The sequence below is a fragment of the Monodelphis domestica genome, chromosome 4, assembly GCF_027887165.1.
Source record: "Monodelphis domestica isolate mMonDom1 chromosome 4, mMonDom1.pri, whole genome shotgun sequence".
Taxonomy (NCBI): domain Eukaryota; kingdom Metazoa; phylum Chordata; class Mammalia; order Didelphimorphia; family Didelphidae; genus Monodelphis; species Monodelphis domestica.
In genome coordinates, this window is record NC_077230.1 from 284,930,110 (window position 1) to 284,956,025 (window position 25,916).

Consider the following 25,916-nt stretch of genomic DNA (forward strand, 5'->3'; position numbering starts at 1 on the left):
TACAGGATGCTTCACTGAGTAAAAGAGGAGAAAAGAATACATCCAGGAATACAAATGAAATAAAATAATAAAAGTAATTTATAAAAAAAATCTTATTTTAAATAATTCCATTATATTTTAATTTGTCCTTTGATTTTTAATGGCCTAAGCATGTAAATAAATAGCCCACACCACAGTAAAACACATATGCTTATGCTGTTTTGGAATAAATCTTTATATATTTGCATATTATGTACTGTAGTCCCAATTAAATTAGAAGTTTCTTGAAAGTAAGGAAAATGTACTTTCTTAGTATTTTTTATAAAAAACAAATATGATATCATGTATGCATTCAATTGGCATTTAATAAATGCTTGCTAAATAGATGAGTAAATAGTTGGAGAGATTCCCTCATATTAAAAGATACACTCTAATAAAGTCATTCTTTTCTCTCAACCAAAAAAGATCTGAAAGGGTTTCTATCATATCTGTGGCAAAGACTACCTCATACAATAGAAAAGTATAAATTCTGAGGTTAAAGAGGAAGCATCTCTCTGATGTACATATTACAAGATCAGAGAAGAATATATTAGGTGACAACCTTGGGCTTTCCCTCTCTTCTGAGGAAAGCCAATTGGCTGAAGTAAGGAGGTACTGATGTTTGCACGTGGACAGAAGATAAACATGAGCATTTTTAAACAGACAAGTCACAGCTCGGAAATTTTTCAGTTTTTCTCATTGAAAAATCAATACCCATCAGCAGTTTGAAATTAAAGGAAAGATTAGGGCCCAGTTTTATACATGCCTTATTGTATTCCAAAAGCTTTCTACTCAGTCAGATAAATCTTCTTTAAGAGGATTAGGAAAGTTTCATTATCTTTATCTAACCTGAACTAACACTAACTCTGAAAAATTAATCTATAGACTGGACAAAAGCCGATAGCCGTCGTGAAGAAACAGTGCTCTCAAGTTCCTTTCTAATTGAGCAGCGGGGGTCTCTTTGCTTCCAACCACTGGAAAACCAATTGGTTTCCAATGAAAGACTAAGTCTCCCTTTGTCAGCAAAGAGAGCCCACCGTCCAGTCTCTCTAGGTCCCCTTCCTGTAACCTCTCATCAGTGATATGGAAGAGGTGACAGGGTGGTCTGCAAAGGTTCCCAGTGACTTTCCTTATCTTGCCTTTTATACAGGCTACCTTGAACATGCTCAAGTTATAAGGATCTATTGGATTGAACCTTGGAAGCTGGGAACAATAGATATTTTAAGAAAGAAACTCCATCCTTATCCATTTACCTCTTTCCACATAGTCTCTGGCCAAATGCCCCACATCCCACGGGGAGAAGCCTGGTTTTCCACTTCTTAACCCAAAATATTTCTTGAACAGGACAACAGAGAACATCATTCACTTATGCTCCTTAGCAAAAAGCCTTTGTGGCCTATGTTGACTTTGACGTGCTTACATGATCCGTCTTATTTCCTGAAAAGTGATAGCCTTGTTCTATTTGAGCCTGTTCCTGTATGGTTCTGACAGTTCTTTTTATTTCAGTGCCACATTTCCTGAATTTGAAGATAACTTTGCTGTCAAGGCCACCGAGGTGCCATTGACATGTCACTTCCAATGCTGAAAAATTTTAGCTACTCTGGAACAGAGCCCAGGTGGCAGGTGGGGCAGCCAAAATTCAGACAGTCTTGTTTTTTATACCCCCAAGGAACTTTGAAAAGACACTGCAACTTATTCCAATTAGTTATCTTCACCATGTACTTCTCCCATTTTCTAAAAAGGAATATCCCATATCATTAATTTATCTTTATAGCCATTTAGTCAGGCAGTCCTGCTTTTCCATGTAAGGTCTACTCCCAATTCTCTTCCTGGTATAAAGTTGACCAACTCTCCTTGAAAACTATATCTATGTCACTTAAGATTTAATAGGTTTTACCAAGTTGGAAAGACTTTTAAAAATCAAAGAAATGGAATATATTATCTCTATCTATGTCTGTCTATCTGTCTATCTGTCTTGTCTGTCTTTCTGTGTCCAACTGTCTGTCTGTCTGTCTGTCTATCTATCTATCTATCTATCTATCTATCTATCTATCTATCTATCTATCTATCTATCTGTCTGTCTGTCTGTCTGTCTGTCTGTCTGTCCTGTTTGCCTGTCTGTTCATCCATCTTTCCATCTGCCTATTGACCTTGTTTTACATGAATTAGCCAAGCTATGCTTGGAGAGGCTCATTAACAGAAAGTTGAGCCACAAGTGTCAAAGAAAATTTCTGGCCAGATCAACTCATGAAGATGGAGTTCTACAATTTGCACCTGTAGAAAAAATACGGACACTGCTGAAATCATAGTTATTGTTTTTCTTTTTTCTCTCCAATAGAATAGAATATAATCCATGAACAATGAACAAATGTTTATCTTGGTACTGCTAGGCTGGATATAAGAAAAAAATGCATGTAAGCTGTTGCTATTTAATATGTTTCAGAGACTATGGAATATATATATATATATATTGGAATGACTCAGTAAGAAAAGGAAACACATAAGAAGAAACATTTTAAAGATTCTCTGAAGCATAGAGCTTTATTAAGCAGGAAAGTTCAAAGGATCAACTATTACAACCTGGACGGATGTTAGAGGTTTTTGAATCTTATACTGTTATTTTACAGATGAGAAAACAAAGGCACAGAAATGTTGAGTGAGTTTCCCAGGGTCACACAGCTAGTTCTTAGATTGATCCCAAGGATAGATAGAAAGTAGTTGAAACTGACATCTGTCATAAGGTTAGAATTTCTTTGGAGAGTGGGTAAGAGTATTCTGATTAATTCTGACAGCAAATGGCTCTAATATACATTTAGCAATGTCAAAGCATTCTCTATAAAGTGCACACCTGAATAACTTAGATCACTTGTACCTTCAAATACACCTAATAAACTAACATGGGAACTTCTTGAAGGCAAAGACAATATTTGTCCTTTAATTTGTACTCCAAAGCACATTTTAAAAAATCATGCCCACATTGGGAGCCCAAATGGAACTTGTCAATAACCTGGTTTATGGGAATACAAGGAGTAGGAATATGAACAGACAACTTGACAGCCTGCTGATCTGACACACAGGGAAGGAGGGGGACCAAGCAGAAAATATTTGACCCAGTATCATTTGATGCAATGCAAGCCCAGAGTACCAAACTAAGGTTTTAGGGCTTGGGTTTCCTGGACATTAGTAGAGAAAGGATTTTCCTTTTTTCATGCAACAAAAAAGTATCAATTTCATCCACAAACACAGGAGCAGTGATAGCCAAAACTTATGTAATAGCAACTGGACAGTGCTGAAACTTACCTTGTACTATGAGATGGACCCTAGAAGTTTTTGGATGATTATCAGTCTGTACAGAGCAGGTGTATGGGCCCTCATCATACACATCCACATCTTGGATCATGATGCTGTACTGGGTTTTCGTGTTGGCCACAATGACCACACGGGGGTCTATGGACCACTTGTCATTTCCAGCATAGAGGATTGTGCTGCGGTTTAGCCAGGCTACCCTTGTGACCCGGGCATCTACAGTACACCTGTTAAAGTAGACAGACACACAGAGAGATTTGGATTAGAATAATTTGTTAAGAAAGAATAATTTTCAACTTTCAGATACAATTAGTCCTGGATTGTCCTCACTAATAGAGGGAGACAGTAGCATGGGTTTTCCAAATAGTAGACAATAATAATAATAAATTCATTTGATTCATACAGTGTTTTGTTGTATCAGATTAACCTTCATTTCCTATCCTCTCCCAGCTGACATTGTAATTAGTCTACATCCTCTGAGCATCTGCTGGAAACTGATGGCTAACCAAACTATGAGTTTACCAATATAAGGTTGTAGAGTAGGAAGAAAACTGAATTTGAAGTCAAATGATACGGGCTAAAATCCTGACTGTTCCTTATTAGCTGAGTAATGGCTTAACAACAACCAAGTGCACTTACGTCTCTAAGCCTTAGTTCCCTCTTTGGTAAAATTTAATGATAAAGCTTTTATTACCTACTTTATTCTCAGAGAACTTCCAAGAAAAGATCGTGGTCAAACATAAAGTATTTTATAAATGGAAGCTATTAAGCTACCCTAAGATTTAAAATATGTCATGATAACTCACAAAAAAAGTCTTCACATGAATTAATTGAAAAATTCATAGGATCTAAGGGAAATAGATTGAGAATTGTCAGGTCTTCTAATTCATTTCTTTCACTTTAAAGATGAGGAAACTGAGGCCCACAAAGGTGAAATGCTTCACCAAAAGTAATAAAAGCCATAACCATGTTTTGAATTTAGGATTTAGGATTTTTGACTTCAAATTTAGTCTTCTTGTTCTTGTTCTTGTTCTTCTTGTTCTTTTTGTTCTTCTTCTCCTTCTTCTCCTTCTCCTCCTCTTCCTCCTTCTCCTGCTCTTCCTCCTCCTCCTTCCCTTATGTATAACATTAAGTAAGGGTTAGGCAATTGGTATTAAGTGACTTTCTCAGGGTTATTCAGCTAGCAAGTGTCTGATATCATATTTAAACCCAGGACCTTCCATCTCCAAACCTGGATCTCTATCCACTAAGACAACTAGCTACCTTAAATATCTTCTAGTGCCATTTCAAAATGAATTGGATCTATTTTGTTTTAGACCTGCTCAGTGCTAATAATTTTTCTGCCTTCCCAAACTCCCCCAAACCTTAAAATAAAACTACCATTACCTCCCTCAGCGTGTTGTTATGAAATTACTTTATAAACCTTGAAGTCATCTATGAATATAAATTATTATCATCATCTCTATTTTATAGATAAGGACAATGAGTTTCAGAGATGCTAAAAAGAAGTATAACAGTTTATAAGATTCTAGGATTGGATTCAAATTCAGATCTTTTAACTCTAAGATGAAAGTCACCTAGGCAGAGTAGATAGAACAATGGACATGAAATGAGGAAGATCTGGCTTCAAATCTTTCTTCTGAAAAATTGATAGTAAGTAATAGACTTGGAATTCCAATTTCTCTACTGCATTCACATACCCTACTTTTTTCATTATATGACATTCCTTTAATACCTTTATACAATCAATATATACCTTAATGTTCTAATATATAATAAAAAAGTATATTTCACTAGAAATTCTGCCATTTGGAGTAAAAATATGGCAGCTGTTTAAGTGTTTTGGAGAGGTAAGAGCAAAAGAATCTAGGCAAGTGATTCCAGCCATTTAATCCCATCCCAGGGAATAGCATCATACTTTTATGGTTCAATATCAATTAAAAGTGAAGGTAATTTCTACTCCTTATCTATCCTCTCATCCCACTCAAGTTTGTAAACACAAATGAGATTCACTTTTTATTTGGCTTATTCTTTCACGGAGGATCAGACAGAGGAAGTTACAAGTAAATATTTTTATTACCAATTCTTACAGGGTTGGTCTGAAAGAAAGCTGTGAAGTGGGTGGATTATTTTCTGAGTGGCAAGACTTCTTTTTCTTTACATATTTATTCATTCATATCATGTACCATTCCTCAATTTGTACTACAATGCCTCTAAAAGTGTATTGGAAAATGATTAACAACTATCTGGGGAGGGGCATGCAATGTATATATAACACAACTTTAGATTTAATATGCTTTATTAACATTTAAAAAATAATTTCTTAAGTTTAGAGATTAAAAACAATAAAACAAGCCCAGACTTGTAGCCTTTTTATATTTCTAAGATATAAATGCTCACATTCATTTATTTTTATTTTTAGTTCCAAATTCTCCCTCTCTTTTCAGTCCCTCCCCCACCCATTGAGAAGGAAAAAAAGTATCCATTAAACACAGGAAGTCATGTAAAAGATATTTCTAAATTTGTTATGTTCCCCAAACAAACTCAAGAAAAATAAAGGAAAAATATGTTTCATTCCACACTCTGAGTACATCAGTTCTCTATCTGAAGGTAAATAAGAATTTATATCTTGAGTACTTTGGCAATGTGAGAGGTCATTATATTGATTAGAGTTACTAAGTCTTTCACAGTTTATTATTTTTATTTGTTGATGTGTATACAGTTGATATTACTATATAATCTATAGATTATTCTCCTGTTTCTACTGATTTCACTTTGTATCAATTCATACAGGTCTGCCCAGGTTTTTCTGAAGCTACTCATTTTTTTTTAAACCCTTACCTTCCATTTTGGAATCAACACTGTGTATTGGTGCTAAGGTAGAACAGTGGTAAGGGCTAGGCAATGGGGGTTAAGTGACTTGCCCAGGGTCACACAGCTGGGAAGTGTCTGAGGTCATATTTGAACCTAGGACCTCCCATCTCTAGACCTGGTTCTCAATCCACTGAGCCACCCAGCTGTTCCCTCATTCATCATTTTTTACAGCACAATAGTATTCCATTACACTCATATAATTTGTGTAGCCACTCTCTAACTTATGGGTATCCCCTCAGTTTCCATTTGCAAATGTAAAAAGTTATTTTTTTTAAATATGGGCTCCTTTCCTTTTTTCTTTGATATCCTTGTATTATAGATCTAGTAGTCCTTGTAATTTCCTTTTCTGTCATTTTGGCCAACCCAATGGGCATAAAGTGATACATCAGAGCTATTTTAATTCATATTTCTGTAATTATTCTTGATTTGGAATTTTTATATGACAATTAATAGTTTTGATTTCTTAAGATGAAAACTATCTGTTCAAATCCTTTGATCATTAATAAATAAAAAAATGATTCCTATTTTTTTATAAATTTGGCTCAGTTCTCCATACATTTTAGAAATAAGACCATTTATAAGAGAAACTTGCTTAATTTTTTACTGCATTTTGATCTGAAAAAAGATGTATTTAATATTTCTACTCTTCTATACATATATGCTTATAGGTTTATGAATTAATACAGGGTCAGTTTTTGTGAAGGTAACATATATCTATGAATAAGATATACCCTATTTTATTCATATTCAATATTCTCCAAAGGTATCTAACATATCTAACTTTCCTATAATTCTATATATCTCCTTATCTTCTTTCTTGTTCATTTTATGGTGATATATAATATCTATATACATATAGGTCCAAGGAAAGCCCCTAGTGCTGTAGTTTTACTGTTTATTTTCCTCCTATAGTCCTATAGTCCATTTGATTTTTCCTTCAAGAAATGGGATATCATGCCATTTGGTGCATATATTTTCAGTACTGATATTAGTTCATTGATTATGGTACCTTTTAGTGAAATGTAGTTTCTTTTATTATCTCTTTTAATGACTTATACTTTTACTTTTGCTTTGCCTGACATCATGATTGCTACCTGTATCTTTTTTTTTTTTAACTTAAGCTGAGGCATAATAGTTTCTTCTCCAGCCCCTTATTTTAAAATATCTATGTGTATCTACATAAGGTTGTCTCTTGTAAAAAATATGTTGTTAAATTCTGTTTTCTAATCCATTCTGCTATTTTCTTCTTTTCAACAAGTATGTTTATACCATTCAAGTTATGATTTTCATGTATTTCTCTCCATCATATTCTCTTTTATTTATCCTTTTTTAACCTGTCTCAAAAGTCTGTTTTGCCTCTGACCATTGCTCCCTTTAGTCTACCTTACCTCTTATATACCCCTCCTTTCTTTGATCTTTGGCTTATTTCTTTTTTGAAAAGTGAAGTAGGAAATTTTTCATGCTATTTTTTCCCCTGAAATAAAGGTTTGTCTCTTCTTTAGAAATCTTATTCTTTTGGAAGATGAATGTCTATACACAACTGTTAATGTGTTAAGGATGTACCTTTTTCACTAATGTGTAATGTCCCAATTTGAATTAATTTAAATGAGTGAGACTACAACATTTCCTGCCCACCTCTATTTTTCTATCTATGGTAAAAACTCTCATTGAGTGGTTCATTATTGTGAAATCATTTTCCTTAATCTTCTTCTCCCTTCCCTCTTATCCCAGAACATATTTCTTTCTCAACTTTTCATTTTTCTTTTGAGATCATGCTACCAAAATAGACTGTCTGATAATTGCTTTATTTAAATAGAATCATTCTGTCATGATAAAGTTTTTAGTGGTTGCATATGTTATCTTTCCATTTAGTAATGTAAAAAGTTTAACCTTATTTAGTCCCTCATGATTTTATTCATTTATCTTTTTATCCTTCTATTGAGTCTTGTGTTTGAATTTCAAGATTTCTATTCACCTTTGGCATTTTGATCAGTAATGTTTGAAAGTCTTCTATTTTATTAAATATCCATGTATCCTCCTCCATATTATCATACTTAGTTTTGTGTAGTAGGTTACTTTTGGTTGTAATTCTAGTATGTTTGTCTTTCCAAATATCACATTCCAAGACCTCTATTATTTTTTAGTAGTAGCTGCTAAGTCTTATGTGATACTGAAAGTACTTCCATGTTATCTGAAGTATTTCTTTCTGGCTTCTTGCAATATTTTCTCATTGATTTGGAAGCACTAAAAATTAGCTATAGTGTTCCCAGAAGTTTTTATTTTGAGATATCTTTTAGAAGATGATCAGTAGATTTTTATTCTATTTTACTCTCTTGTACTAAAATTTTCACACAATTTTTGTATAATATTTTGAAATATGATATTTAGGGTATTTTTGATCATCATTTCCAGGTAACATAATAATTTTTACATAATCTTCTCTTGATTTTTCCCCAGTTCAGTTGTTTTTCATATTAGATATGCTACATTTTTTCCTGTATTTTTCAATATTGAACTATGTTGCATTTTTTCTTACTACAATATGAGGTCTTTAGCTTCTACTTGATCAATTCTAATCTTTAAGGAGTTATTCTTTGAGTATTTTTGTGCTTCAAGTTATTAATTTTCTTTTCTTAATTTTCTTGCATTGCTCTTATTTCTCTTTCTCATTTTTATTTGCTTCATTTTTATTTTTACTCTTTAAAATGTTTATTTCTTCAGATCTTCCACAAATTCTTGTCAGAATTGTGTTCAGTTGACATTTTTTTCTTCAAGGGTTTTGCTTATAGAATTACTTAAGGCACTGTTATCTTCTGAGTTTGTGCTGTAAGCTTTTCTGACACCAAAACATGTTTTTAAGGTCAGGTTCCCAAATACTTCTTGGGGTAATAGTGGGGCACCTGGGCTATTCTTCTTACTTTATATCCTGCTACTTTTACAGATAGGTCTGAGCAGGGGAGGGATTCTATATGTTGTTAGTGTTTCCAAGGTGGGATGAGCTGGACAGAATTCTAGTCATTGTTCTTCTGGTCTATACTTTGATCCTTATCTAGGTAGAGCTAGCTGGACTCTTGAGAATGATACCACTCCTCTTTGCTGTGGAATTGGATAATGAGCGACAGAGTTGCCAAATAGCACCTAGTCCTGCACTGAGTGATAACAGAGGAATCATCTGAAATCTCTTTCTCACCAGGTTTTTAGATCCCTTTTCATCTATGGGTGTTGGTCACTCCCACCACTGCTCCTAGCCAACCCCCATGACAGTGTCTCTAGACCTTTTTTTTTCCTATCTTTCTCAATAGAAAAAAATTATTTACTGTGTTCTATTGTTGTTGATATTGTTGTTGGTTTTATCCCTCAGAATTGAATGTAATTGGTTTCTAAAAGTTAGAGGACTATGTTGAGAGAATTCAACAGAAATACTCACTTAACTCTGCCACCCAACAGTGATAATTAAACAACCTTATGCTTTCAAGTTCTTGTTTCCAATATGTACTCCTAAATGACATCATGCTCTATTTCCCTTTAAAACAGCATGTTAGAGAAGGATCAGATACATAGGAAGGATGATATATTCCCTCTTCTTGGGATGCCTTTATTTTAGTATATTTTAAAGGAAAAATTACTTATTTGGATTTTTAAAAAATGATGCTTCTACCAAATAGTTTCAGGAATAAAAAAACAGAACTAAGAGGGGAAAAACATTAGTAAAGATAAGAGGTCTTCTTGGGGACACTGAAGGTTTCTTACATAGATGCCCACCTATTCTGCCCACTTCGTACCGTAATTAGTTGGTACCAAGAGGAATAAAAACAGTGTTGGTTTTAGAGTCAGATGTTTATGTTTAGATACTGAATCTTCTATTTATTAGCTTTGGGATCTTGGGCAAGTCACTTCACAATTCTGAGGCTCAGTATTGCCACCTATAAAAAAGGGATAATACTTTCTCTACCTACTAAGGTTTATTGTAATAATAAAATGAGATAATACATATGAAAATGCTGTGGAATCTAAAAACATCATGAAAGTGAAAATTCCTATTATTATCTGAAATAACATTAATGCAATGCTATTAGTAACAATGATAATAATGCAAATGCAAAAGGAGATAATTGGGAAAAAGACAACTGGATGGGGCAGAGATATTCTCTTTTAGTTCCTAATATGATGCTCATAAGAAAATAGTACAATGCTGGTGTTTGTTAGTTGGTGATGTGCATTTTGTTTCAAGTTACACAAATTTGTGGAGAAAGAAATGGCTTCAGTGATTTTCTTATCTCCTTCCATCACCATGGGGGCCCTCTGTTTGGCTGTGTAATAACAGTAAATAGAGAGCTCCAGGAAAAACTTAAAGAAAACAAAGTTCAGGTGTTCTTTTAAATCTAGTTTTGGCCCTTGCTGTTTAAGGTCATACCATAGCCCTTCATTAACAAACAAAAAAGGGGTGGGGGTTGAAGTTTAATGAGAGGCATTTGAGAGTGAAGAGGAGAAGGTTAATGGCACTTTTCTAATCACCTCATTCTAGGCTCTTAAGGGCTTCAGAAAATTAATTTCCAGCTCTATATTCTCTCTTTCATCCAGGTTCAAGGAAGGGACATTCAAGGCTAACTCTGAAAAGCCATTGTGATTTTTAAGTACCTAGTCTTTGAATCAGTGGGTGGAAGGAACCAGGAGGCTTAATAGAAGGAAAACTTTTGAACAATCATGGACTTCTAACAATGGAATGGGCTGCCTTGGAAGGTCATCAATTCACTGTCAGCAAAGGTCTTGAGAGAGAGGCTGAAATATCACTTTTAAAAGATGTTGTGGAAGAAATTCATTGTTTGGAGACAATATTTGATTAGATGACCTTGGATAAGTTGATTAAAATCTTTAGGTTTTTGTTTCTTATGGAAAGTAAAGACTAGGCAAGGAGGTCTGTGCATATAATCTCTGTTTCTGAGGACACTAAGGCTGGCAGAAGATTTGAGCTCAACAGTTCTGAGGAAATAGAGCACTTTAAAACTTCTGGGCTCATTGAGATTGTAAGGGGAGGAAAGAAAAAGAGAGAGAAGTGGGAGAGGGAAAAGGAGAGGAAAAGAGGGAGGAAGGTAAGAGGTGAGGGAAAAGAGGAAAAAGGATAGGAGAGATAGGAAAGGGAAGGAGAAAGGACAGAGGAGAAGAAGAGAGGGAGAAGATAGTTCAGGGAGGAAAGGAGGAAAGGGAAATGGAAGGAAAAGAGTGAGAAGGCTAGAGAGGGGAACAAATGAGGAAAGGGAAGAAAAGGAAAAAAAAAGATATACATGGATATATTTAAGAAAGTTATGAAAAAAAGCTATCTTTATTTTCACTAATCTATAACTAACACTTTGAATTAAAATTTAAAAAAAATTCCTGTCCATTGTTGGGAGTAGTTATGTCTATAGCTTTAACTAAACTTTCAAAGGGTTGTATGAAACAGAAAAAAATGTTAAAAACCTTCAGATGTCATTGGTGTGGGTGGCTACCCGAAGAAGTCAACTATGTGAAACCTTTAATGAGATGATCTCTAAGGTCCATTCTGACTAAAATAGAGTAATCCTAAGAGTCCTAGGGTTTCTTTTAAGTGTAAGGGTCTATTTTTCTATTTGTAAGTAGGGAACAGAACCAGAATGGGATTGGTTCCTTCATTCACCTCCAATTTAAGACAATTTCTTTTATCATCATTCATTCTTGTTCATTTTATTTCATTATTTTTTGTTGATGTTCATTTTAACAAGAAAAGAAAAATTTTCTTGGGTGATAATAAAAATATTGGGAAATATTAAATGCATTTATATAATGATGAAGAAGTCCCACCTCCTACCATTTCTTACAGAAGAAGAATATAGAGTGAGGAAACAGTAGAGAAAGCAGAGACTCACTCAAAGAATGTCTTTCAAGTCGCTGGGAAGCTCTGCTTATTAAATCATCAACACAAATATAAGCAATGTGATATTATTAGTACTGCAAAATCTTCCTTCCCATCCCCCTCTTCTCCATATACAATGATGCTTTTTATGGCTTGGAGATAATCTCAGGCTTTATGAAGGCAATGTCAGTGAACTACAAGCTCATGAAGATTTGAGTCATGCTGGAAATTTTTTCTTAAACCCTTATCTTCTGTTTTGGAATCGATACTATGTATTGGTTCCAAGGCAGAAGAGTAGTAAGGGCTTGGAAGTGACTTGCCCAGGGTCACACAGCTAGGAAATGTCTGAGGCCAAATTTGAACCTAGGACCTCCAATCTCCAGACCTGGTTCTCAATCCACTGAGCCACCCAATCTAGCTAATTTTGTTTTTTTAATTTTTTTTTACCAATTACATATAATAACAAATTTCCACACACATTTTCCTAAATTATATGATCTAATTTATCTCCTTCCCTCCTTTCCCCAAGCGATTTGATCTGGATGAACTAGTCTAGCTAATTTCAGAGAAACATACCACCAAAAGGTGCATCACCAAGGGAAAATTTTTTTGAGCTTTTATAATTTTTGTTGATTCTGTACTAAGGTGCAAATAGGTCATAATCTGCATTGGCTGTAGACACCCACACCAATGACATTATATATCCTTGAAGTGCTAAAATAAGTGGTATTACTGAAGGTCTTCAGATTCAGTGTTTGGAAGAAATTAATTATACTTTGGAAGAAATTAAGGTGAAAAGAAGTATTTAAAAGTAAATTAATTATGCTTGGAAGAAATTAAGGTGAAAAGAAGTATTAAGCAGAAAGTAAGTGAGTTATATTTTATAACAAAAATAACAAACCCAATGAATGGCAGTATTTTTTCCAGTTGGGATATCCTAACTGATATGCCATTACCACTCCGAACTCCAAAACTACTTCACAGATAAATACTTAGAGGGCTGTAAGGGAGCATTAATGATATTAATTCTATTGGCAATGCAGAATTATATTTGAATGCTATTTTATTTCAAATCAATATGAGATCATAGCTTAATGACTTTAAATCAAAGCAAGCATCTATTTAAGTACTATGTGGCAGATACTATGTTATGTGTTGCACAGTTATTATCAGATCCTCAGAATAGTCCTAAGAGGTTCCCATTTTTTATCGGCCCCATTTTTTCAGATGTAGAAACTATGACAGAGGTTTGACTTGGGCTGGATCACACAGTTAGTAAGTATCTGAAACTATTTGCCTTATCAACTAAGTATGACATCAACTTAACAAAAGCAGGGGAGGTAATTTTATTTGCTTTTAGAAACATCAGCATGCTTACTTTTTCCTAAATTTCAGGTATGATATTCTACTTCTTTGAGGGTTTTAATTAGTTAAATTCCTTTTCCTTTTTTTTTTTTGCATGTTAACAAAATTTTTAATAATCATTTTTTGACATTTTTCAATCCATGCTCCTTTCCTTCCTTCCATCTACTTCTCCCTTCTTCCAAAGATGGCAGGAAATATGATATATACTATACATGTGTTAGCATACAGTGCATATTTCCATGTTCATCATGTTGTGAAAGAAAGCATATCACTTACATTAGAGAAAAATTCATGGAGGAAATAATGCCACTTAGTTAACTTCCAATTAAATCTGAGATATCAGTGTGCCAAAACAAACAAACAAATAAACAAACAAACAAAAAAAGGATTTACAATGCAAGGGAGAATACTTTGGTGAAGGGAAACCACACTTTAGAGAACACAGGAACTAATTTTTTAAAATTTTGTTTCTGTTTTATATACACACATATACCACCAAGAGTGGAGGTGAGCCAGATGGAAATATTTTTAGATCAATTCCCAAAGTGCTCTAAATTACTCAATACAGTGCTTACTGGAGGCTTTAACTACTCAGATATTTCTCGAGGTACAAGTATAGCCAACTATATCACATAAATGAAAACCCCAAATTCTATAAAAGAAAATTTTGATCCAGAAAGTAAAAAAGAAATCCTTTTAGAGGAAAAAAGAACTATGACCATGATTTTGCTCATTAATATTTACTGTTAAGAAGATGTTCACTGAGAATATGAGAACAAATGCCAAGGCCAGTTGGAAGAATCAGGAACTATTCAACTAAGGTCCATTTAGAAATCATTTCAATCAAGCAAGAGAATTTGATGTTGATGACATCTGCACAAGCTTCTAATTTGGAAAACATTACAAATACATGTCCAGAAAAAGAAATAATATTAATAGATGTGAAGTCATTTTGAGGATATTGAATTGAAGGTGATTAAATGTGAATGAATCTAGGACTGAGGTATAAGAAGGTAGGAGAGGACTGAAAAAAGAACTATTGAATGGGTAGGAGTCCTGGAAAGTAAGGAAGAGGGGCAGAAAACAAGCTGTATCTGTGTTAATGATATGATCTTGTCACACAATGGCTGAAGACATGGAACCCCTCCAAAAAAGAATTATATGCCCTAGCATAGGGCATGGCAACCTCCTATCTTGCCAAGAGATATGAGGAACCAGATTGGCATAGAGAGAACATCTGGGATCTCCAAACCTGAGATGGCTTGTGTTGGGAACAGAGAGAAGGGCATATATTTGTGGTGATGGAACGAAATTTTCTTGTCATCCATTTGGCTGTGCAGTTTTTCTTTTCTGGTTTGTCTATTAAAAAAAATTGTAGGGGCTTCATGAACTGGGATTTTGAAAAGATGTTTAACAAAAGCATGACAAACTAGTAGCAATGAGAGAACCTGCAGCTAGGTTGTAACATGAATAGAACACACGCATACACACCCATTCTTAGTGCGATGGCAGGCATTATCAGATAAAAGAAACTCTTAGTAGTACAGTACTTGAATTATACACTTACTGAGAAAGAATGGACAGTGATCAGGAAACCAGAGGATTACAAGTATAAGGTTCTGGACTTAATGACAGAAAAATAGACTGAAACTAAAACAAGGAGAGTTTGCTGAGTAATAGCAGCAAAAGGAAGGCCAAAAATATTAGTGGAAAACAAATATGGCTATTCTTTCTCCTGGACCACTGTGTCCTGTCTGGCATTTAAGAAAAGTTGCTACTGGCACTAGAAGAGGCATCTAAGAATGTCTTCCAGAAAGAACAGGATTTTCATGAATAAAAGAGGACAAATTTAAGTTTGTAAATGAGCAAAGGTTCCACAGGACATAGTGGAAAGCTAGGGGATTAGAGAGTAGGGACAGAGAAGGACAAATTCTGGAGTAAACAGTGCATTCAGAGAGTAAATAAGTAAAAGCTGTCTCTGCCTTAGATGGAAACTGAATCAATGGAATGGTTTTACCTTTGGAGGAGGGAAGTGGAATAGGGAAGTTTGATAGTCATATTTCAGTAGAATTCCAGTTAATGTAGGTTCTATTTTCTGTGAGTTTTAAAATTAATATTAAATAACTATTATATTTTATAAGTTGTATTAGTAATAATTAAAGTAAAAAGAATTACCTAAACACAGCCCACTAGCAAAAGAACAGAGAAAAGGGAGGAGTTACAGCAAACTTATAACCAATCACGTAACCATGCAAACGAGGAAGCACAGAAAAAAGGGAAAAAAATTCCAGGCAGTACAGAAAGGAATTTTGGGTAATGTAGTTTTAGGGATTCAAGAATTTCCAACTATACGCTTCTTAGGTTCTATGATGATTAAGGATATAGATATGGATGGAGGTCGGGGAGAGATAACTGATGCCCAAGGTCCTAGGTATGTTCTTTCTAAATACTGAGAAGCAATGGATGGGGGAAATAGGGAATTAGAACTGGGGATCATGACTAATAAGTTACTGATGCCTAGGTTACAAGATGTAGAATGAAATACTAGTTAGTGTCAATTCTTGTAAAAATTAAATTTAGTATCTCTATTAAAAGTATTATATTTTTAGAGGTTAATTAAAGATTATTAGAAATCAAAGATACAAATCAATAAACCACATTTCTAGGGTTGATAAGCCCATTCAATTTCACTTACTACATCCTGAGAGAGTGTGTGCTTAGAAGTGGAAGCAGAGAGACCAAGTAGGTGGTACAGTTAGTTTAAATACAAATTGTGTTCTTGGCCCAGGTAAGGACTCAGGTGAGATTATAGGGCATTCTGGGAAATGCCAAGGACTTCTGAGGATTGAAGTCTGGGGTTCATATCTCTGTTTTTACATTCTTTGATCTTGGTGATTGTATGGGAAGGGAGAATGGAGAAGCAGCAGGGTTTCTGAAGATGTCAGTGGTACCCTACACAAGAGTATGGCGAAGACCTGTTTAATCCTGGGTATGTCCTTGCAACCTTCTTCATAGGACTACTCTTGCTCATACTGCTTATTTCTTTTGCCTACAGTATCCTTTCTTACCTGGTGAGTTATGTACACACACTTAAAAGCCTAGGAAAAATATATTTCACCTTTCCTATGAACTCTCTTCTACTCCTTTATTGTAAATCACCTTTCACTTCAAATCTTACAGAATATTTGTTTTTCACTTTGATATATCACATATTAAGTTCTTTATATGCATGGTTATTAATTAATATATCATATATGTATAATATATTATATATAGGTTAAAATATTTATCTTTAATTTTTATCAATAAAAATTTCTTCTAGATAAGCAATAAGAAAACATTTTAATTACTAATTAATTTAACTTTAGCATCCCCATGGTATAATGAGACTTCAGAATGACTTGGCTTCAAATCCCATCTCTTCACCTTCATAATTGTGTGACTTTGGGCAAGCTGAACATTGCTAACTGGATGTTCCATAGAAATCTCAAACTCAAAATATTTGAAACAATCATCTTTTCTCAAAACCCACATTCTTCCAGTTTTACCTGTTTTGTTTTGGACAACACCAGAAACCTTCTAGCAACTCTGGCTTCAAGCTGAGCAGTCAAGTCATTCTCCACTCTTTCCCCCTCCTCCATCCTTCACATCAAAACATTTGGCTAGCATTGTCAATTCAACCTTGCTTTTTTGTTATATTGTCACATGCAGTTGCCTGACTCATATTTTTCTGCTGACAGACAAAAAGAGGGTCCAATTTTCATCTTTTCATAGAAAAGTACATGAGGAAAAATTCACACACACACCCTCCACATATTGATCCATTTTTAAACTTGGGTCTAGGAAAGAGGAGCTATACCATCCTTTTTCTTCTTTCCACAGAGATTTGAAGTGGGGAGAAAAATATCTCTTAACCAATTGTAAGGGGTGAACCTCTCTCTGACAGTACCTTGAGAGTAGCTCATCTCAGATAGATGCTAGTGTTTCTAGAAGGACTCAACTTAGTTTCTTATCTTACACAGCTACCACCCCACTGTAGATCCTCATGACATCTTTTCTTTACTATGGCACCAAATCTCCAAGCTTTGTTTCCCTGTCCCCCTGAACAATCCATGCTTCACACAGTTTTCAAATGGAAACTCCAAGACCATGAGTCTGATCACGTCATTCTTCTGGGAAAGCAGATTCAGGGATATACTCTTGTAACTTGGAGAAAACAAAAACTATCTTGTTTGGCTTTTTAAGATCTTCACAATTTAGCACTAGTCTGCTTTTCCAGCCTTATTGCATATTGTCCTCTTTGACACTCTTAATTCCCTTATGGTGCCATTGCAATGTTCATAGACATTCACCAGGTCTGGAATACATTTCTTTTTTTTTCTCTTCCTTTTTAGAATTTCTAGTTTTCTTTAAGTAGCATCTCTGAGCCTTATTTACATATTTATAGTGCATCCCTACTGGGAAGATCACTGTACATATTTTGAATTTAAGCTTCTATGGATCTGTTATTTCTTCTAATAGAATGTAAAATCCTTGAGGGCAGGGATTATTTTTGTTTTGCTGTTGTTTTTGTTTTTTATTTTGCAAACTCAAAACCTAGCATTGTGCCTGGTGCCTAGTAGAAACTTTTAAAACACTTGTTAAATATTGTATGAAGTGATTTAGCTTCTATGTGCTCTAGGATTTATCTGCTAAGTCATAGATGGCTGATCTGCTTTCATAAAGGGAGTTCTAAGACTCAGTTCCCAGGCAGTTCTGCTAAAATCTCAGATCCTTTCCCTATTTCTGCACTTCTTTAAAATACCAGTTACTCTTTTTTTTTCATACCACATGCTGAAACTAATATTTTTAATGAAATTATTTTTCAATTATTTATCATGTTTTCTAGACTTCTGAAGTTCTCTGCATCCTCCCACCTATGTAAAGTTTTTTAGGGAAAAGGTTTGACTGTTCCCTCTGGGTTTATTCTGCTTAGCAAAACCTATTAGGGAAAATTTTAACTTTGTGTTTTTATCAGACCTCTTGCAAAGTGTGTTGACACTGGGGCCGAGGGTCTGCTTGCCAGACTGATGATAAGTGCCTGGTAAAGTACTGTATTTCTAAAATACATAATTGAGATATCAATCAATACAACTGTGTACACCTGAAAGGGAATTCAGGCTGCCAATGCTCAGAGGAGAAGGGTGGTTGGGAATTCTGGCTCCGGGAAGCTTCACTGTTTAAATGGATTAACCCTAAGTTAACCAGAATGTTTAAAAAACAGAACACTACCTTCTTAGTTATATGGAAATACTGAATCAGTGGAATCAAAGTGGTGGAATAATCAGAATCAGGGAGCTATAGGTAAACAACTAAGTAGTGGAATTAATAGTGCGCTGGTTCTGGTGGCAGAACTACTCAGGCAGTGCCCTTTGATCCAGCCATACCACTGCTAGGTTTATACCCCAAGGAGATAATAAGGAAAAAAGACTTGTACAAGAATATTCTTAGCTGAGCTCTTTGTGGTGGCAAAAAAATTGGAAAATGAGGGGATGCCCCACAATTGGGGAATGTGGGACAAATTGTGGTATATGATGGTGATGGAATACTATTGTGCTCAAAGGAATAGTGAACTGGAGGAATTCCATGGAGACTGGAACAACCTCCAGGAATTGATGCAGAGTGAGAGGAGCAAAACCAAGAGAACATCATACACAGAGACTGATACACTGTGGCACAATCAAATGTAATGGACTTCTGTACTAGCAGCAATGCAATGAATGACCCAGGACAATCCAGAGGAATTTATGAGAAAGAATGCTATCCACATCCAGAGGAAGAACTGTGGGAGTAGAAACACAGAAGAAAAACAACTGCTTGAACACATGGGTTGATGGGGATATGTAAATTTTAGATTTACTCCACCCTGCTTAGTCTTTAGAATTCTTTTAGAATTCTCGGAATGTGTACACCCCTACTTAAGGATTAACTGTGAGGAGGATGGCCTATGACCCACATGTGCTAGCAAGTGACAAATCAGAAACAACTGACTGACCCCCGGGCTATCCTAAGTCAAGCTTAAGCTACCATTGGTACATGTGAGATGCAGGAAGTGATGTAAAGAACTGTCTATATATTTCATGTCACTTCCGCTCTGTACTCTCTCTCAGAGATGTTGGGCTCACTCAGTGACATTGGGCTCTCATGGCTTGGTGAGCTCCTGGTGGCGGTTTGGTGTTTGCGGCTTGGTGATGAGGTTTCTGGGAGAAACTTTGTAGTGTGGTTTAGGTGAGGCATCTTCCCTGAGCGACCTTGGTGAGTGGTTAGGCTGATTCCTCTTTTCCTTTACCTGCTAAAGTACTATCCTCTTAGAAGACCTCTCATCTTGGAGGCCTTGTGGCTGGAAATCAAGCTAGATTAAATCTTGGGGTAGACCTCATGCCTGAGGCCTCTGAACTTGCCTTAGCTTAGGCTAGGCCGGAGAAATCTTATACCCTTTCCTCTCTCTCTTCTTCTTAATTTCTTCCTACTATTGTAATTAAACCACCATAAAAATCCCAAACTGACGAGTATTTTATTGGGATTGAATTTAAATCCCTGGCGACCACTAAAATATTGTATCAGTCAACATTTTTACCCTTAACAGTCATGATTGCGGATATAGGCTCTAAAGGATCACCCCAGTGCAAATATCAATAATATGGAAATAGGTCTTGATTACACATGTAAATCTCAGTGGAATTGTTCCTTGGCTACTGGAGGAGGGTGGGAGGAGGGGAGGGAAAGAACATGAATCATATAACTATGGAAAAAGTTTCTTAATTAATCAATTAAATAAATTTAAAAAAAAAGGAGAAAAAAAACTATTCAGGCAGAAACACCTGATGTGTCAAATTCAGCCTCAGACACTTTCTAGCTGTGTGACATTGGGCAGCTCAGTTAACCTCTGTTTGCCTCAATTTACTGATCTATAAAATAGGATAATAATAAAACCTACCTCCTAGGATCATTTTGAGAATCAAAGGAAAAATAGATGTAAAGCCCTTACCCCTGTGCCTGATATATAATAAATGTTATGTAAATGTTAGCTACTTAGATAAGACTTTTTGAAAGAAGATACTTTGTGGGATCTGGAGGAACACATGGTGCTTTTTTCACTGCAGGATACCATGTTCCTAATTTAGGACTCACTACCTAGGAGAGACAAATACCTGTTGGCTAATGAAATGGCTTTTCCAAAGAGACTGAAAGAGCTGGGTCTTAGGATAGATAATAGGCTCACACCATTGTATTTGGAAGATGTATTCCAAGGAGAAACGAGCAAGTTTTAATATTTTATTCTATATTCTAGTCTATATCATTGTGTATGGCACCATCATTTAGTAGAAAGAGCTCTTGCTCTGTAACCAGAAGACCTGGCTACAAATCCCATCTGTGATGCTAACTACCCATGTAACCCTGAGAAAATCACTGATCTTCTTTGTTTCCTCAGCTGTAAACTGAGGGTAGTAGCTGGACTAGATGACATCTAACGTCCCTTCCAGCCCTGGATGCGTCATCTAATCATCATTTCAAAAATCAAAGTTTTATTTTGGCATTCCTCCACAGTTTCACCTCCTTTCCTCATGGTTGTAACTTCGATAACAACACCAGCATAAAGCAAAGTCATTTCAGAAGCTATGAGTCCTTTGGAGAATGAAAATTTGGGGGTGTGTGTGTTTGATTTTTTAGGGTGAGAAAAATAATAGTAGTGCCTCCTCACTCAGCAGCCCACTCTCAGATTCCCCTCCTCACCTGCCTTTGCCAATAGGGTTCTGCCTGACATGGGGTTGTAAACCGAAATGACAGCTTTACTCTGTTTTGTAGCACTCACATCTGCTTGCTCATGATATACAGCTCTGACCCTCGGGCATTTTCAGGATCTGCTCTACAGCCTGCCAGGGATGCCTTGAGAAGGCACCCAGATTTATCTGGTGCCTGCCCCCATTCCTCCCTCCCTCCCTTCCTTTCTCCCTCTCCTTCCCATGCTGAGCAGCTTTGAAAGCCTGGCTCCCTGATTTGTTCATTTTCCTTGGCAAAGAACTGAGCGAAAAGAAATTAAAATGTTTCCCAGGCACATACCATTTAAATTCTGTCCAATAGATTATCCTGACATATTTACTCATGGCCATGTCTGTCTCAGTATCATCCATGGAAAAGTATAAATTAAATTTTTTAAATTAAAAGCAGAGAGTCTGGGAAGCTTGATATCTTTTTGAAGAATGGAATAAGTCAATACTGAGTTTCCTGTACAGCAACGTGGGAGCAGGGCCTTTGGCAGCAAACAGTTATAGCCCAGTAATTTCCACACAGACCAGAAGAGACCAGAAGGAAGCTCCATGAGGTCAGGTAATCCTAAAGATGAAAAGAACCTCAAGCATCATCTTCCCTATGTCTCTGCCACCATCAGACAGGGCTGCATTTCTAGGTATTATTCCAGTTTTGCAGAAGGAGCATACCAGGAGTGGCTGTGGAATTTAATTATAAAACTAGGAATAAAGGATAGATCTCTGAGCTCTGAATCTTTTACTCTAACTAGTTACCATATGGCACATTTCACAACGGAAAAAAGATATTTTCCTACCAGTACTTTCCCATTCCCTTTTCTAGTAAAGCCAATATAGTCTCACAGTCCCGTGAACAAGACTTTGTCACTTTGGTCATTTTGATCATAATTGAAATAATTTTCCCTCTCTCAAATAATTTATTTAAAATTTACCTATTATTTAAATTCCTACTCCAGTTCCAATTGCTCTATGAATTCTCTCCTGACTGCTTTTGACCTCCTCACTAATATTTCTCTGAGAACCTAAAACATTTCATTAATGACCACTATTTACAAGTTATATGACACTGGGCGAGTCACTTAATCTGAGTCTACATAAAACCGGAGAAGGAAATTACATACCAACCACTTCAATATCTTTGCCAAGAAAATCCAGTTGGTCCACAGGGTCATGAAGACTTAGACATGACTGAACAACAACAGTAACCACTATGTAATATAACATTTATTTACTGGTTTATCTTGTTCATAATTGTTCCATGATTGTCTCATTTCTACAATGAGGCTATTAATTCCTTTAGGAAAAACTACATTCTATTTTGTGTTAATTAATTGACTTCCCCCATCAATTCTCAGATGAACATACAACTCAGTGTATAGCACAGAGCTGAGTTTATACCATTAGAAATATAAATCCTAGGCTCCAAAAGCCATCAAGTTCAACTTTCTTTATTTCACAAGTAAGAAAAATGCATCTCAAGGGCATAAAGTGATATCCAAGATGCCACAGGTTGAAAACATCAGGGGCTCTATTTGAATCCAGGTCTTCTGACTCAGAGTCAAGAATCTTTCAAACAAAGGTGACGATGTTTAGGATTATCTGGTTCAGTGGAACTATTTCACAGAAGAGCAAGCTGAAGACCAGAGAATTAAATGACTTACTTAGGATCACACAGATAAATAATAAATGGCCGAGATTATTTTTCAAAATCAATATTTTGTTCCAAATTCTGTCTTCTTTCCATTGTACCAAGACACCAATGTTTGTTCCTATTTTCTAAGCGGATAGATCCTCACCCAAACCCTTTCATTCTGTTTCACTCTTGTCAGCTAGCTCCATATTTCTTTTCAGCCTGTATCACTAACAAAAATGTTCATTAAGTGGATGTTGTTTAATTGTTTTTTACTCATGTCTGATTCTTTATGACTCCATTTGGGGTTTTCTTGGCAAAGATACTAGAGTCGTGTTGTTTGCTATTGTCTTCTGTAGCTTATTTCATAGATGAAGAAATGGAGGCAAACAGGAATAAGTGACTTGTGCACGGTCACATAGCTAGTTAGTGTCTGAGGCTAGATTTGAATTAATAAAGTTGAGTTTTCCTGATTCCAGGCTTGGTACTTCTATCTGCTCCATCACCTAGCTGCCTTCATATCTGGTAGACATCATTATTACTAGTTCAGAGATAATCATATTAGCTTGTCATCAGATAACTCGGAAAGTTACAAAACACTGTCTTTATACCAAAAGTATGAACTGATGTATGTAGTATTATTATCCCCATTTTCATACTGGAAACTGAGGGAGGCACTGAGTCCCATCCTTAAATCTCTCATAGGTGTCTACTATTAGGAACAGGGTGTATTGGTCTCTGTGTCAGTGTGGAGAAGAGAGAAATTACAAGGCATGCAGCAAGACAAGAAGCTGAAGGTTGATCAGCTGTCAATCAAAGGAAGATTCCATTTGGAATGTGACTGGGAAACAGTTGATGGCAAGAGCCAACTGCTGACTGATCAGCTTTTGGTTGATGGTGGTGGCTCTGAAAGAAGAAGCTGGGTTTATCTCTGGGATGTGGGTTAATCAAGTTGGAGGTGGCTTGGCTGATTTGAAGGCAGAAGAAGGACAATAGTCCATAGTGCTCTCTCTCTGACTTGCTCTGTTTCATGGTAGTGACTGAATTGTCATTTCTCTCAATGTCCTCCAACCTAAGACTCATTGTAGATAATAGAGAAACCTCCAACCCTCTTACCTTCATCCTCCATCTTTTCCTGTTTTCCCCAATAAACCCTTACTTGAGATAAAGAAGAGAAAAGAATATTTCCTCTGAAACATCATAGCTAACCTTGAGTGACTTAGAAGGAGGCTGAAGAAGAAGGGGGAAAGGGAAGAAGAGAGAGGCTGAATAAGAGGCTGGACGTGGGAGGAAGGGAGGTATAGAGAGAGGAGGGTAGGCAAAGGAAGATAACTACCTGATGGATACTAGTTATCTAGTATCCATCACATATACCCCCCTCCAATATTATCTATTACAATTTGTGGTTCAATTGGCCCTTTTTTTAGGTCTTCAAATGTTTGAGCCCACATTCCTTCCTCTAAGGAGAAGGGGAAGTATTAAAGGCAAGCCTCAGGGTATACCAGAATAGCAAAATTCCTCCCATTAGGCACAATAGTGGGAAAGGTGGCCAAAAAGCAATGGCTTCATGACAGACTTCTTAATATTCTACCCATTGATCATGCTGCCCCTTATAAGGAGCAATTGGAGTTTAATAAATAATATGTTCAGCTGTCACCCATGTATAGTCCCATAAACTTATGGTGGCCAAATGGAGACCCAGTAAGATTCCTTGATACATTCTGTGCAATCCTGAACAGACTACATGCCTAAACAAACTGCTCTGGGTTTCTATGTGATTCCCATTTTAAATAGCCAGATGGTGTGGGACAGATGGAGGGGTGGGGATGGGGAGTGATATACAATCTTCATGAGGCCTTCACCCATCTTAGTTATCATATCTGGTGTTTGTAAAGTATTTGCTTTGTTTAGTTCTTTTTAAAAATCTATATATTTTAAAAATAAGGGTGTCTTTTTTTTTAAGAACAGTGGCTCATTTCACAGAAATTATGCAAGCTTTTCCCTTAAAAAAATATAGGCCTCTCTCCCAGGTCTATGAGTTTGCATAGAGAGAGAAATTCCCTGGGGGCAATACAACCTGCATTGTTAACTTTGGGAAACTTCTGCACTTCAGCTCTAGAAGGCTGCTGTCTTTAATTCTTATCTCTTTCAGCTATGCTCCACAAGTTGCCAATCTGGGAAGAGGAGCATCTTCTCATCTCCAAGGAAACATTAGATAACTCAAACCAGGTGAGAGGGGATGAAGTTACTGACCTGAACACAATCACAGTGTTTCTAGTCAAACGTTGGTTTTATTCATTTACTGAGGGAATGTAGAAAGCAATGCAACATGGTAATATTCAGGGATATGCAATAATAATAATGGCAAATTAAATCTGTAAAACATTTTACAGTTTACAAAGCACTCCTATATATTAGCTCATTTAATACTAACAATGTTTTATCTTGTTTAATTCTTATAAAAATTTGTGAAGTATGTAAGGGAAGTATTATTCTCCTTGCCTTAATAGTGAAATAATTGAGAACAAGGGAGACATACTTGGTTCAGATAAGACATATCATAGGGGTCCAACATTGAGTCAGCTGCCCTTTACTCAAAGTCCAGGCTAAGGAAGATGCACCAAGAGCTTTCATCCCAGAATGCTGATATCTGGGGAGAATCTCTCTACTCAGTACTCCAAAAGATTCGTGTTTTCACTTAGCCTGAACATCACAGTCTTATTGCCAATGACATATTTCTGATGGGAGGGAGAGGTCTGTCTTCCCATTCCCAAATTCTACGGGAATGTAAATAGGATCCATAAGGCATATTTTTTTTTCTGAAAAAGACTAGGGGTTAGGGTTAGACTAGGTGGTGGTGAAACAATAGCCATATTCAAGTATTTGAAGGTCTATCAGACGGAGCAATGAACAGAATTCTGGGCCTAGAGTCAGGAAATCTCATCTTCCAGAGTTCAAATCTGGTCTCAGATACTTACTAGCTCTGTGACCTTGGTTATATCACTTAACTGTTTGCCTTAATTTCCTTATATGTAAAATGAGCTGGAGA

The 25,916-nt window shown here is 36.0% G+C and overlaps 1 protein-coding gene across 6 annotated transcripts in view; it reads right to left on the bottom strand.

Moving 5' to 3' along the window:
* Positions 1-25,916, bottom strand: part of OPCML (opioid binding protein/cell adhesion molecule like) — a 1,618,997-nt gene that overhangs the window by 394,526 nt on the left and 1,198,555 nt on the right. For all 6 annotated transcript variants that reach the window (XM_056825126.1, XM_056825127.1, XM_056825125.1 and 3 more), the window contains one exon: positions 3,319-3,551. In XM_056825126.1, coding sequence (XP_056681104.1) covers positions 3,319-3,551 — 233 coding nt within the window. The remainder of the gene's footprint in view (positions 1-3,318; positions 3,552-25,916) is intronic.